This window comes from Conger conger, chromosome 7 (genome assembly GCF_963514075.1).
Source record: "Conger conger chromosome 7, fConCon1.1, whole genome shotgun sequence".
NCBI classification, from domain to species: domain Eukaryota; kingdom Metazoa; phylum Chordata; class Actinopteri; order Anguilliformes; family Congridae; genus Conger; species Conger conger.
The window spans coordinates 2,170,090-2,185,089 of NC_083766.1; the positions used below are offsets into that span (position 1 = coordinate 2,170,090).

The following is a 15,000-nucleotide window of genomic DNA, read 5'->3' on the forward strand; positions in this document are numbered from 1 at the left end:
CTGATTTGAGTCCGTTTTAAACGACCCTGCCCATGACTCTGAGGACAGGTGCCTCAGGATCCAGCCCCCTTTGTTCCCCCCTGTCCTGCAGTGCTCTGTGCCAGAAGGGGAACTCGACGGTTCCAGGCGGGCATGTTGGGGGCTGCAGTGATTAATTTCTCCTCAGTGCTGTGGGTTTGAATGAAATGACCTTGTTTTTTCCCCCTCATATTCTGGTGGAGGACCCCCTGAGGAGAGACAGATTAACACCCCCGCCCCCCTCCTTCCCGCTCACACCTGGTTGACTGTCCCTGGCTCAGTAGCCCGGTCTGTTCTGCTGTAATTATCTCCGGGAGCGCAATCCTCCGATGGAACTCTAAAACCCACAATCCTTTTGTTTCCCCTCCGCCACACGACCACGTCTGAAACAGAGCCAGCATACTGACAGGCCATGGCCAGGGACCCAGTGCACTGCAACATCCTTTCACAAAGAGGAATCTCCGCGGTCTGTGTTATAGAATTACACTCGCTGAGTCATTAAACCGGCCACGTTGTGATGTAAACATGTCAGATTATTGGACAGGAGCCTTGAGATAAGAGCTGGAATAAATCTGGAACAGTCTCATAAATTATGCAAAACATCAGCATCATTTTGACGTCTCCCTTCACACTCCCTATGCAAAAGCTTGGTGAAAATCATATGTTGATTAGTAGGTGTTGGTAAATGAAACATAGAAAACATGTTTATTTTTACACAATCATGGCCCCTTTTATACATAGAGAGAATTTTGAAATGCCTAATATGTAAAAAAAAATGAGTCAAGTCATGTAAGATGCCAGGTCTATAACACTTATTTTGTGTTTTCTGTATGCTCCATATGTGTTTCTTGTTTGTTTGGTTTTTTTACAAACCATTTACACATGGGTATATACAATAGGCAAACAGGCAAATCCCCTGTGTATGGAAGAACAATAATAGGATCAATATTGTTGTCCAGATAACATGCCTGATCTCATAGTGCTTAACCCAGTCCAGCTGGTGCAGATATCAGAGCCACTGAAACTAATATCACACAGGCAACTGCTCAAGTCATGTCCTTCATTCCTCTTCTACCGTCCTGCATGTGGAAACGTTATAAAAGTAATGCACGTGAAATGGCTGCTGTTCCACGCGGTGAAGTGATTAGTGAGGTTTCCTGCCACAAACTGAACCTGGAGGCTCTTGTGTGTCCTGCGCAGTGGAGCTAACCCTCCGATGCGCCGCAGGGTTCATTAAAACACCTTAAAAAGTGTTCTATCGGTCACGCCCGCTCCAGTAAAGCAGACACACAAGGATAAAGTATTGAAAATAGAAATTTACATTTGTCGCTCCGATAGCTTTAAAGCAAAGACCCATTTTGTACAATTCAAGTACTGTAGAAAATAAGAAAGTCAGAAAAGTACTGTACTGGTATATTATTTTTAACTGAATTCCAGCTCAGGGATATTACATTTGCTCTACTTTGATTCGTAACAGTCTAGCAATGTTGGCACAAGCAAACGTTTAGTTCGGTCCCGACTTACAACTACAAGACAAATTTACACTTACAAGGTCCACAGGCAATGTCAATCAAGACAAATTTTGCTGATAATTGTCTGAAATGCCACAAAATACAAATTTCAATCAAGTAGGATCCATGAATATATTTATATATATATATAGATATATTTATGAATATATATTTATTCGCCACATGAGAGACAGAAGGGAGTGGAGATATTATAAATAGGCGTTGTGCCTGGAGGTTGTGGTTGCAGTGGGGAGACCCGGTTCACTGGATGATTGTATTTGGCTCATCTTGTGATTGGCCTTTCGCTGGCACTGTCCTACTTAAAGGCTCCCTTGTGAGCTGGATGTGGTCTGAAGCCAAAAGCAGCCCTGCCTCATCTTTTCAGTACCCTGCTGACATCTGCAGCCCAAATCTCAGAGGTCCCCCTGTGTCTCTTCTTCTATTTGATACAAAAACGTACAATAACAGTGATAATGAAACCAGCAAAAACAACTGCCTTTTGTTCAGCAGGGGTACCAACTCTGGTTAAGGACTCAAGACTACAGAAGCAGCACAGCTAGGAATAACATTTTTGTTTGTACCTTTGTGCTACAAACAGCTCTCTACCACAAAGGTACAGTGCATACTGGGGCTCAGCTGTTATTGGACAGTGCGTACTGGGGCTCAGCTGTTATTGGACAGTGCATACTGGGGCTCAGCTGTTATTGGACAGTGCATACTGGGGCTCAGCTGTTATTGGACAGTGCATACTGGGGCTGTGCTGTTATTGGACAGTGCGTACTGGGGCTATGTTCTTATTGGACAGTGCGTACTGGAGCAACGCTGTCATTGGACAGTGCATACTGGGGCTCAGCTGTTATTGAACAGTGCATACTGGGGCTCAGCTGTTATTGGACAGTGCATACTGGGGCTCAGCTGTTATTGGACAGTGCATACTGGGGCTCAGCTGTTATTGGACAGTGGATACTGGTGCTGTGCTGTTATTGGACAGTCCGTACTGGAGCAACGCTGTTATTGGACAGTGCGTACTGGAGCTATGCTGTTACCTGAATCACCGAGGGGGGTGGGGGGGCCCAAGTCATCACTCACTGCCACCAGTGCTGCCCCCCCCCCCAATCCCGCCCCAGCCCAGCCGTTGATGTGACATCCCTGCCTCACCCTCAGCCCTGCATATCATCAGTGGGGGGAGGGGGGACGTTCTGTGGCCAGCCTGCAGGAGAGATCTGGATTCAAGATTAAAGTCTTTCTAAGGCCCTCCCTGCGTCTGATGTTCAAATCTAACTGGATGTCGGCAGTGCTGCCTGATCTTAATGAAAGTGGATTTAAATGGCCGCTTTTCCGGTGCGCATAAATTAGGTCTGGGAGAAAACGGGAATGCGCTGCGCTGCTGGGAACGCCGTCTCTGGGTGTCTCCGCTTTCCGGGTTTCGGGCAAACGTGCCCGTCTCCGTCAGGATGTCTTATGGTACTGTGCCCGGCTTCGGCCTGCGAGCCCAGTCAAGCGGAAAGAAGCTGACTGTTAAAGCACAACGTCCCTTAACCACGCAGTCTGGGAGTTATTAGAGGTGTGTAACGTGAGGTTCCTCAGCAGCGAGCCCCTCTGAGGAATACTGTACGCCAAGCCCAGGGCCATGTCCTCAGTGCACCTCAGCTTCAGATTTCTCCCCTTTTCTCCCAATTTGGTGGCCAATTGTACCCCGTTTATTCCAATCCCCCATGTTGCCGTGGATGTGGCCCCCGTCACCCCGGAGATTCGGGATTTTAGAGTCTTCGTATAATCCGCATGGTCTGAGAGCCCTGGGACCGTGCGTTCAGGGCCCTCCTGCACACGCCGATCCTGCAGCCCCTGCCAAGTCCCCCCCCCCCTCGGAGCGACGAGCCAATTACGCTCCTCCACGTGTGCTGCCCAACCTCGGAACAGGTGTGTAACTGCAGTGAGCAGGTGTGTAAGAGCAGTGAGCAGGTGTGTAACTGCAGTGAACAGGTGTGTAACTGCAGTGAGCAGGTGTGTAACTGCAGTGAACAGGTGTGTAACTGCAGTGAACAGGTGTGTAACTGCAGTGAGCAGGTGTGTAAGAGCAGTGAGCAGGTGTGTAACTGCAGTGAACAGGTGTGTAACTGCAGTGAGCAGGTGTGTAACTGCAGTGAACAGGTGTGTAACTGCAGTGAGCAGGTGCCTGCGTCAAAGTCCGCTGCTTTAGACACGCGCCTCACGTCTTATTGTACCTCCTTTTTAAGTGGGTTCTTATTAATGTATTGGAAATGTATTGACAATGCCAACTTATTCAAAGAGCGAAGTTGGAACAGAGAATTACACTCCTATGTGCTTTTCCTGGTTAACTTCAGTACCCAGAATGCAGCGCAATGCTGTTGGCATTGCACAGTTAACCAGGCACAGCTAAAATGGTTGTGAACAGCATTCACCAAGGATTATACCAGACTGTACCCCACTGCTGGCCTTTTTTGGGGGGGTTCAGACCTGTTTTTTTCCTGTCAGGTTATGACAGTAATGATCAAATCGAGTGAGAAGCATTTCCTGCTAAAGAAAAGATGCAATATAATGAATCTGTGTGGCAGTATGGCTAGGTCATTTTAAGACTGACTTATTTTGCACTGAAGGTTGAGGTCAGCATATTACACTAAAATACCACGTTCAGATTGAAGTGCAGACTGTCAGCCTTAACCTGAGGGCCAAGTGAAGCGTGTAGGAATCACAGCTTTTTAAAATCGTGCGACTGTCCAAACGCTTGTACACATAATCGATGCGTCAGTGCTGGGAGACATAGGGAAAGGGCAGATTGTAGCAGCGGCATATTAAACATGGAATTAGTGTCAGCCAGGCTGGTGTAGATACGGCTCGGGGCTCACTGAGATACTCAGGCAGTAGGGCCGTGCATCTTAATCCTGTACTACTAAAGACCATATCAGCCATGCTAAACCAGCACATCAGCCCTGCTAAACCTGCATATCAGCCCTGCTAAACTAGCATATCAGCCCTGCTAAACTAGCATATCAGCCCTGCTAAACTAGCATATCAGCCCTGCTAAACCAGCACATCAGCCCTGCTAAACCAGCATATCAGCCATGCTAAACCAGTATATCAGCCCTGCTAAACCAGCATATCAGCCATGCTAAACTAGCATATCAGCCCTGCTAAACCAGCATATCAGCCATGCTAAACCAGTATATCAGCCCTGCTAAACTGGCATAAACCAGCATATCAGCCCTGCTAAACTAGCATATCAGCCCTGCTAAACTAGCATATTAGCCCTGCTAAACCGGCATAAACCAGCATATCAGCCCTGCTAAACCAACGTAAACCAGCATATCCACCATGCTAAACCAGCATAAACCAGCATGTCCACCATGCTAAACCAGCATAAACCAGCATATTGACCATGCTAAACCAGCATGTCCACCATGCTAAACCAGCATACACCAGCATGTCCACCATGCTAAACCAGCATAAACCAGCATATTTCGAAGTCAGCTATCCCGCTTTGACCTCCTGCCGTCATTGTTTTCCACATTAATTCCATTACATTAATTGCATTTGGCAGACGCTCTTACCCAGAGTGACGTACAGTTGATTAGATTAAGCAGGAGAAAATCCTCCCCTGGAGCAATGCAGGGTTAAGGGCCTTGCTCAAGGGCTGTGCGGATCTTATCGTGGCTTGACCGGGGATCAAACCACCGACCTTGCGTGTCCCGGTCATTTACCTAAACCACTACGCTACAGGCCGCCCTCCACGTTTCAATAAAACCATTCGTCCTACACTCTCAGACAAAAAGGTTCTTTGGCTTGTCTCCGCAGAGAAACCCTTTTTCATTCTTTATGGAACCCTCTGTCACAGGTGTGAGGTCTGAAAGCTCACAGACAAAGAAAGAACGCATTTTACCTGACAAAGAACCCTTTAACTAGACAGGGTTCTTCTATGGAAGCACAGGTTCCTAATGGAACCATTTTGTCTTCGACCGCAGACAGGTCCCAGAAAGCTAATTACCAGCGAGCGTGGTCTCATATCCCCTCATTCAACCTCTCAGAAAGGGTGCTTTTTGGTGCCGATCCAAAAATGGAATCTATTCTTTCTTAGCGAGCGAGCTCAGCTCAAACCATCCAGACAGTACTGGAGCTGGAGTCTGATTGGTGGAGAGGGATGATGAGTTGCCACGTTCACCAATAGCAGCGTTCAGCGTGGAGTTCTGAGGACACTAAGGAGGGTGCTATTGTGATACTCAGGATTATGTTCTGCGGAGTGTCACTGCAGATATTCTGTGTGATTTTCTGCTGCTTTGGAGAAGATAATTTGTTGTGATACTGAGCTTTGGACAAAGGCTATTCTGTTGCACTCAGAGGATTATCCTGTATTACTGCACTGTAGAGGATATATATTGTGACGCTGATTTGGGTATTGTAGATTCCGCATTGTAGTGTTGACACGTATTGACAAAAAAATACATGCTCTATGTTACTGTATATGAGGAAATTGTTTAACAATACTAGTCACATTTCAATATTCAATATTAAAAACACTAATGACATTTCAATAGTTTGAAAATTTAAAAAGGCATATTACAGTTAAATACACATAAAATAGGCCTTGTTTATATTGAATGAAATCAAATATATGATGAATTAATAATGTATTAAATGCATTTGGATGAGTGAAAATGAGATTTATTCTTTAATTTTAGCAGTTTATACTGCTTTTAGGAACAGGCATTTTCAGCATCGCTGTAAAAATAGCCACATAAGTAGAAATCAATGCAAAGGAAGTTACAGCACCATCTGAGGGAATACTGCAGGTTTATACCGGGGGGGGGGGGGGGGGGTTTAATACTGCCATGTTGTCTCCATGCCTCATGGGAGAGCCTGTGATGAAATGGGGGGGAGGGGGGGGGGGGGGGGGGGCTTATGATATGAGACCACGGCAGATTCATTGCCAACATAGAATAGATACGAATTTTGTGGATAGAGTGGTGTTTATCTGCATATGATCATTATTATTATTACAAACACACAGACACACTGACACAAACAGACAGACACGGACTCACACAGACACACTGACACAGGCAGACCCACACGGACTCACATAGACACACTGACACATGCAGACACATACAAACGCATAGAGACACACTGACACAAACAGACACACACAGACTCACATCGACACACTGACACAAACAGACAGACACGGACTCACATAGACACACTGACACATGCAGACACATACAAACGCATATAGACACACTGACACAAACAGACACACACAGACTCACATCGACACACTGACACAAACAGACAGACATGGACTCACATAGACACACAGACACATACAGACGCACGCAGCAAGCTTCAAGCGTGAACAGAATACTTCATGATATGTACATATTACCCAGCCGTACAGATACATCAGAGTCATACTGGCACTGTTCTTTCTTTTGTTTGGTGGCCAGGAAGTGCTCAGGGGGTGGATTATCTCTCTCTCCCTCTCTCTCTTTCTCTCCCCCTCTCTCTCTCCCTGTCCCTCTTTCTTTCTTTTTCTCTCTCTCATTCCACCCCCAGCTTCTCTGATTCCCAACTAGCTGTCTCCATTGGAACTGGTGTGTGAAAATGTGAACATTAGACCGATCGCATTCGACCCCCTTTCGTTTGTGTCTGGCGTGTGGAGCGCGACCAGGCTCCTCTGTTGTCCACGTCAGAGCTTCTCTCTCTCTCACCGATTCTCATGAATGAAAGAGGAAGCTCATCGATATCCTCCACACATTTGGTAGATTGTTGTCATTCCATCAGGCGTAGTGTACAAGCAGAAAACCCACAAATATTTTGACTCATGTTTCCTTCGGAGCACAGCAGACAGCCCCCTCCCTCTGGACCGTTCTGCCCCGCCCAGGCAGAGCGGAGGGGAGCACAGGGCCCAGAGGAGGGATCCCAGCGCGGACACACCCAGGACAGGCGGCGAGCACCTGAACACACACTGTCTTACCCTGGAGCCCCACACCCCACAGGCCGGGGAGAGAGCCCCTAAACCAGGGGCCAGAGACCCTGGTCCTGGAGAGCCGCAGGGCGTGCTGGCTTTCGTCGTTTCTTAGCTCACCTCACTTTGATTCTTGGGTCTCGGGTCTGAAAACGAAAGCCAGCACACCCTGTGGCTCTCCAGGACCAGGGCTGAACTGAGCCCCTAAACAAACACGCGGCCTTACGCCCACACGCTGCTCCACATGTTCGGACATTTTAATCATTTCTGCTCTCTCGGGGAGGTTAAGCAAATAAGCCTTTCCAGTTTGTCTTGTATATCCTGGTACAGACCCTGGACTGAGTAATGCCCTGTATTCACACGGAACTGCAGTCCAAAATAAACAAGGGAAATACATATTTACACAGTGAAGAAATTAAGTTTAAGTTGGTGAAGTTAGTTTTAATACAGTTCCACGTAATCTCTTTAGTTTCAGTTTGCAGTGTTCGGGTGCAGTCAGAACTTTGAGGAAAACTTGTCATTTGGGGCTGGCAAAAGTAACGTATTTTGAACTTCGTGGCGGCTGTAAGAGACGTGTAAAAGTGAAAAGTTTCCAGACGCCAGAGCCTCTCCTGCCGGCCGCGCTGTGGAAGCGGGAGACTGCGGGGTGTAAACAATCGAATCCCACGCCAGGCTGTGCCGCTGTGCGCATCCATAATTTAGAGAGCGTCGGAAGGATGAGTGAGGAAGGAGGAGGCACGGGGAGCGGCCTCTCAATCTGCCACCGAAGGCCTCCGACTCCGCTCAGCCCACGCCGCGCAGCGGGGACCGCCACGCCAAGGAACGACTGCTTTCATTATTCATCAAGGGCCAGACCTGGGTCAAGTGCGTAATTGTTCTGGATTCAAATACTTTTCTTCGCTTGATTCAACTCGCCTGCTGCGGTTGAGCCGACCTCGAGGGCCAGAACACTTTTTGCTTTTTGAGAGTGCAGGTTGTATGGGTTCCCATACGCCACACAAGCTTGGTAAAGTGTAGAAAAAGTATTTGAATCCGAAAGCATTAAGTATTTGACCCAGGCCTGTCAAGGACTAGTACATAAGTGGTAGTTACAAAATTTTTTGACACCGGGTGTCCTGAGTTTTCAAATTTGAAAATGAACCGCACATCTTTTGGCCCAGTGATATGAAAAGTGTTGTTATTAAAGCGCTCTGCTGTCTATGGGTGAGGTAAAGCAGTCTTACCCAGAGCAAATTTCAGTCCATAGAATGCCTGAAGCGACCAATCAGAATCGGGCGTTCAACAAAGCCGTGTAATAATCCTTGTTAAATAATGAACACATGACTCGGCCTCAGGCTGTTGGGCCCCTCTGTATACACATTGGAGAGAGTGTGCAAATCAATTACTTTCCAGCATACCAACCAACGTACATTCATATGATGAGGTTTCAAAGAGAGACACGGATATTTGATATTCACTTCACCGCCGGTTGAGTAAATGTGTGACTGTGTGTATAGTGTGCCTGTGTATTTGTGTTTGTTTTGTGTGAAATGCAGAATGCCAAGAGCTACTGAAAAGTGGCGAGACACGCCGGGAACACATCTGACTGCCCGTGGGCTTCGAATAAACGTGTTAAGATGCTACGCTTGGCTCACGTAATACATTTGGATGAAGGTGTTACAATATCACACTTTGCTCATGTGATAAATCGTGATCGTAGCAGAGTTCTCACACTCTACTCTTGCAGGTGCGTCGGCCACGCTGAGTTTCATATTATTTATTTAAACGGCAGAGGCCCTTTCCAGAGGGAACCCGAACAGCGCATATTTCACGTGTCACACGGTAAAGCCTCGGCGGCCATTTTGATTAAAGTCCGCGCCGAAGGGCGCGGAGCTCTGCGTGAGAAACGAACCCACAAATCTGCGGCTTGAAGCCTCTCCTCCGATAAATCTCCTCTCGTTTTTTTTTGGAGGGGGGGGGGGGGGGGGGGGGTGGAAGTTAAAAGAGCTGCAGATGGCAGGAAATTGAAGATTTAAGCGGAGGAGATTACAGGATATAGTGAGCCCGTGAGATCAAACTGGACCTGCTCTTTCCCGGGCCTCTGAGAGGAGGAGATATTGGACGCTGTGCTGTACTGCGCTCCGGGGAACGGGGTATGGACACCGCGTGCCTCGCCGATGCTCAGGGTGTGTCTGGACGAAATTTGCTCACGCACCCCGAGACTCGAGGGCTCGTTCCAGTCGCTTATTTTATCCGTTCTCATCTCCGTGGTCCTCGCCTGACCTGGAAATCGATCAAGGTCCGCCGCCCCTCTGAGGGCAGAGTAATCTGCTAAACGCTCCGTGGATGAACGAGGAGGCTCAAGCGAAGCCTTCACAAATTTATTTGGAACGTGTGACGTGTAAATGATCAACCCGTAGGCCCCCCTCTCCCCCTCTGCCTAAAACGGACACTTGACCGAAACAAGGGACGTTCCATTTGCCTAATACACGTTTCCTTGATTCCTCTGTCCTCATATCTCTTCCTCGCAAACCTTGCCTTGCGACCTCCATTTTGTGGAGCTGAAGAATGAGGAGAGGACACAAGGATAGTGTGTGAGGAGAGGGACTAAGCGGCCGGAATGAGCCCTGGGTCGGCCTGACTGGAAGGAGCACCCAGGGAGAGCACGGCTCTTAGAGCTTACGCATCGGAAAGCAATCGTCTTTAATCAAGCGTTTAATTCCACTTTTAAAATGAGCGAGGTATGAATATTCAGGCATGCCAGTTCAGTATGTCCACTGAAACATACGTTACGGCATTACAGTTGTTCCTGTTCTCGCGAAACAGCCGCAGTTTGTCCCTTTGCGATCGTCAGATCCTGGCGGAGAATGGTGTTCTGATCTGGGGTTGTTCTTCTTCCTCTGTGGTTGCAGGACAGTGCGAGCGCTGCTGAAGATGTCCAATAGTGTGGATACTGGGGAGAAGCCTCCGGCGCCGCCTCTGAGAATGAACAGCAGCAACAGGGACTCCTCATCGGTCAACCACGGCTCCAAACCGCTCCCAATGGCTCCCGAAGAGAAGAACAAGAAGGCCCGTCTGCGCTCCATCTTTCCTGGAGGAGACAAGAGTGAGAACCTCTCCTGCCACCCTCCCCCATTCCCCTCAAACCCTACCCACATTCCCCCCTAAACCCTCCCCCCATTCCCCTCAAACCCTACCCCCATTCCCCCCTAAACCCTCCCCCCATTCCCCCCTAAACCCTCCCCCCATTCCCCCTAAACCCTCCCCCCATTCCCCCTAAACCCTCCCCCCATTCCCCCTAAACCCTACCCCCATTCCCCCCTAAACCCTACCCCCATTCCCCCCTAAACCCTCCCCCCATTCCCCCTCAAACCCTACCCCCATTCCCCCTTAAACCCTCTCCCCATTCCCCCCTAAACCCTCCCCCCATCCCCCCTCAAACCCTCCCCCCATTCCCCCTCAAACCCTACCCCCATTCCCCCTAAACCCTCCCCATTCCCCCCTAAACCCAACCCCCATTCCCCCCTCAAACCCTACCCCCATTCCCCCCTAAACCCTCTCCCCATTCCCCCCTAAACCCTCTCCCCATTCCCCCCTAAACCCTACCCCCATTCCCCCTTAAACCCTCCCCCCATTCCCCCTCAAATCCTACCCCCCATTCCCCCTCAAACCCTACCCCCATTCCCCCTTAAACCCTCCCCCCATTCCCCTAAACCCTACCCCCATTCCCCCTAAACCACTAGGCTACAGGCTGCCCCAGTCATGTACCTTAGCCACTAGGCTACAGACTGCCCCAGTCATGTACCTTAGCCACTAGGCCACAGGCTGCCCCAGTCATGTACCTTAGCCACTAGGCTACAGGCTGCCCCAGTCATGTACCTTAGCCACTAGGCTACAGACTGCCCCAGTCATGTACCTTAGCCACTAGGCTACAGGCTGCCCCAGTCATGTACCTTAGCCACTAGGCTATAGGCTGCCCCAGTCATGTACCTTAGCCACTAGGCTACAGGCTGCCCCAGTCATGTACCTTAGCCACTAGGCTACAGGCTGCCCCAGTCATGTACCTTAGCCACTAGGCTACAGGCTGCCCCAGTCATGTACCTTAGCCACTAGGCTACAGGCTGCCCCAGTCATGTACCTTAGCCACTAGGCTACAGGCTGCCCCAGTCATGTACCTTAGCCACTAGGCTACAGGCTGCCCCAGTCATGTACCTTAGCCACTAGGCTACAGACTGCCCCAGTCATGTACCTTAGCCACTAGGCTACAGACTGCCCCAGTCATGTACCTTAGCCACTAGGCTACAGGTTGACCCAGTCATGTACCTTAGCCACTAGGCTACAGGCTGCCCCAGTCATGTACCTTAGCCACTAGGCTACAGGCTGCCCCAGTCATGTACCTTAGCCACTAGGCTACAGGCTGCCCCAGTCATGTACCTTAGCCACTAGGCTACAGGCTGCCCCAGTCATGTACCTTAGCCACTAGGCCACAGGCTGCCCCAGTCATGTACCTTAGCCACTAGGCTACAGGTTGACCCCTTGACTCAAACCCCACTCCCCCCTTTACCCGGCCATCCTGCTGCCATACCAACAGGAGAGGCAGGGGGAGTTTTAATTAAAAATAACTGATATGAAGATAAAACTTGTGTGACTAAATGCAGCTTTTAAACTCAGCTGTGTGCGTAGCGCCCGTTGAAAAATTGCTTTTTGTGAAAATTAGCCCTTGGCAAATAAGATGCAAAACAAACCCACTCTCGCTAAATACTCCCTCCTTGCTTCCTTTTATCAATTAGAAGCCTTTCCAAACCTCAGCAGTAATAGTTTTCTTAAGTAAACCAAACAGTATGTATTCGTTTGTTTGAATAGTCCGATGCGAACGTTAGAGACTATTGGAGTGAAGTGCAGGAGTTGTGATCTGCTCTGCGCTGAAATCCTCTGGTTCACCATCCGTTGCCTCTGTACTCTCCGCAGCCAATAAGAAGAAGGAGAAGGAACGACCGGAAATCTCCCTGCCGTCCGACTTCGAGCACACGATACACGTCGGCTTCGACGCCGTAACGGGAGAGTTCACGGTGAGTTATTGCTCCGGAATGCACCGGAACGAAACACCGATGTGGTGCAATATCACCAACAGGCCCAGTATTTCTGCACAACGGCCACTGTGTGATACAAGGCCCAGAGCAAACAGAAAGGGCTGTCTGCTGCCTTTAGTTCACCTGTCTGGTCCAGCATTGTTGTGTTCAGATGAAGGGGATGGGGAACTTCATGCCTGGATGCCCACTGGGGGATTCACAGTGTTCCTGGCTGCGCACTGTCAAGTTGGCTCGCTTATGGAAAAAATACTTGCACAATTTGGCTATTCACAATGAGAATTTAACATTTCTCATCTTAAAAATTGTGAACTGGACAGTTTCACTTGTCGTTGGCTTTTCACGTGTGAATTCAATATCACATGTACGAGTTTAAAAACTTAAAATAAAATATTTATTTCATACAGTTGGATTCCGCTGTGTAAATTAAGTCATATCATACAATCAGCAGTGAGATGTCATAGTGAGTGAATGCGGTCCCTAGCCTCAGTGTTGATATGGAGGTCTGTTCTTCTCCCCTAGCCTCAGTGTTGATATGGAGGTCTGTTCTTCTCCCCTAGCCTCAGTGTTGATATGGAGGTCTGTTCTCAACCCCTAGCCTCAGTGCTGATACGGAGGTCTGTTCTTCCCCCCCTCCCCAGGGTATCCCTGAGCAGTGGGCCCGGCTGCTGCAGACCTCCAACATCACCAAGCTGGAGCAGAAGAAGAACCCCCAGGCCGTCCTGGACGTGCTGAAGTTCTACGACTCCAAAGAGACGGTCAACAACCAGAAGTACATGAGCTTCACCTCTGGAGGTCAGGCCCCGAACGCCTTCCGGGGTGTCTCCGTTTCGCCCACAGAGCCGACAGCTTTAGTGTGTTTTAAAGGGGAATTCCACCCAAAAATGAACTGTTATCTTGATCATAAGGGTACAGTGGAGGAACTTTTTTGTTCATTAAGGGACATGTTTCACAACTGTACCCTGAGAGGTAAAATACTGTTCTTTTGGGTAGGAATCAGTACCTTTTACAAACAAAAAAATAACAGATTAATCATGAATCCACTGGCAAGGGGTATACTTTTATGTACCTATCAGGTATCACCCCAGCGGCAAGCTTTTGTACCTTTTCATACCTTTTTTCTGAGACAGTAGAAGAGTAGCCGTCTCCTCCTGATTTAAATGCACTCTCAGACAGCTCTCTACCTGCAGAGCGATCCAGGTACCTGCTTTACTGAAGACTATAATGGGCAGCAGGCTTCCATATGCTTCTACAAACTGGTACATATGAAGCCTTGTCTGTCACATCGGACAATGTTGTTGTTCATGTCTTCTCCAGAGTAGCTAAGCTTGGTGGAGCGAGAGGCTGTCCATCTCCAAAGCTGTCTGTAAATTCTAATTACCCGCCCATGGTAGTTCTTCAGAAATGAGGAAGTGTTTTGCCTGCAGAGCTGATGGTTGTAATCTGTGTTAAAGCGTCTTGCTTAGGTACCAAGCTGAAATGAGTCGTGTAAGTCGATGCTAAATACTGGCGAAAGGTTGGGCGAAACCTAGACATTCACTGTAATAATGTGTATGATTTGTGCATTACCTCCCAGCAGCAGGGGAAAGCAGGGCTTTTGTTAATCCATTGGGAAAATTGATGTATAAAGTCAATAGCAATCTAATGCCTTTTTGCAAAGTCGGCTTTTATGCACCAAATGCAGTGAATGATGAACAAAATTGGATAAATGTGTGCAAAAGTTATTCATATAAAATGTTCTTTTTTGGCTTATTTGTCTAGGGAAACAAAACAGCTCTCTCTACACTAGATTATGATAGATATAACGCCTCATAGATGACATTATCAACAGATATTTTATTTATTTATTTACTGTACATGTTCCTTTGTTTTTCAGATAAATCAGCACATGGCTACATTGCAGCTAACACTCTGGTAAGTGTTTCATTTAGTAACTCTAAAGGCACTTCAACACATTTAGCCTTTTCCTTTGTATTTTATCCATCATATTTTAGAGCATCAGCACCACTTCATGATAAATGTTTTGTCTATCACGGAAAGAGTGTGAATATTACAGCGTTGCTTGTCTCGGGGATATGATTTAAATGATGTGGCTTTTGGCTGGCCATTGGTGAGGTGACCAGGGAGAATATAACCAGGAGCATACACTACACTTATCTGTCAGCAGCGTTTTAGTGGGGCGAAAAAACAAGCAGGATCCCTACTGACCAGCTATGGTCTTTGGCATTGTTCAGTTCAGTCTTAAGTTTGGTTCAAATGTAGTTTTTACAAGTTTAATTCTTAAAGTTTAGTTAAAATGTAGTTTCTACAAGTATGGCAGACACTGACATGAGTACTTAAAGACAGAGACAGAAACAGAGGATTGGAAGAGGAAAGGAAGATCTCCAGGCCCCACAAACAGCCACACTCTCCCCTCACACTG

At 48.1% G+C, this 15,000-nt stretch overlaps 1 protein-coding gene across 2 annotated transcripts in view; it reads left to right on the forward strand.

Moving 5' to 3' along the window:
- Positions 1–15,000, forward strand: part of LOC133132416 (serine/threonine-protein kinase PAK 3) — a 37,106-nt gene that overhangs the window by 7,531 nt on the left and 14,575 nt on the right. For both annotated transcript variants that reach the window (XM_061247858.1, XM_061247859.1), the window contains exons 2-5: positions 10,404–10,597; positions 12,460–12,560; positions 13,220–13,373; positions 14,455–14,492. In XM_061247858.1, coding sequence (XP_061103842.1) covers positions 10,426–10,597; positions 12,460–12,560; positions 13,220–13,373; positions 14,455–14,492 — 465 coding nt within the window. In that variant the 5' untranslated portion in view covers positions 10,404–10,425. The remainder of the gene's footprint in view (positions 1–10,403; positions 10,598–12,459; positions 12,561–13,219; positions 13,374–14,454; positions 14,493–15,000) is intronic.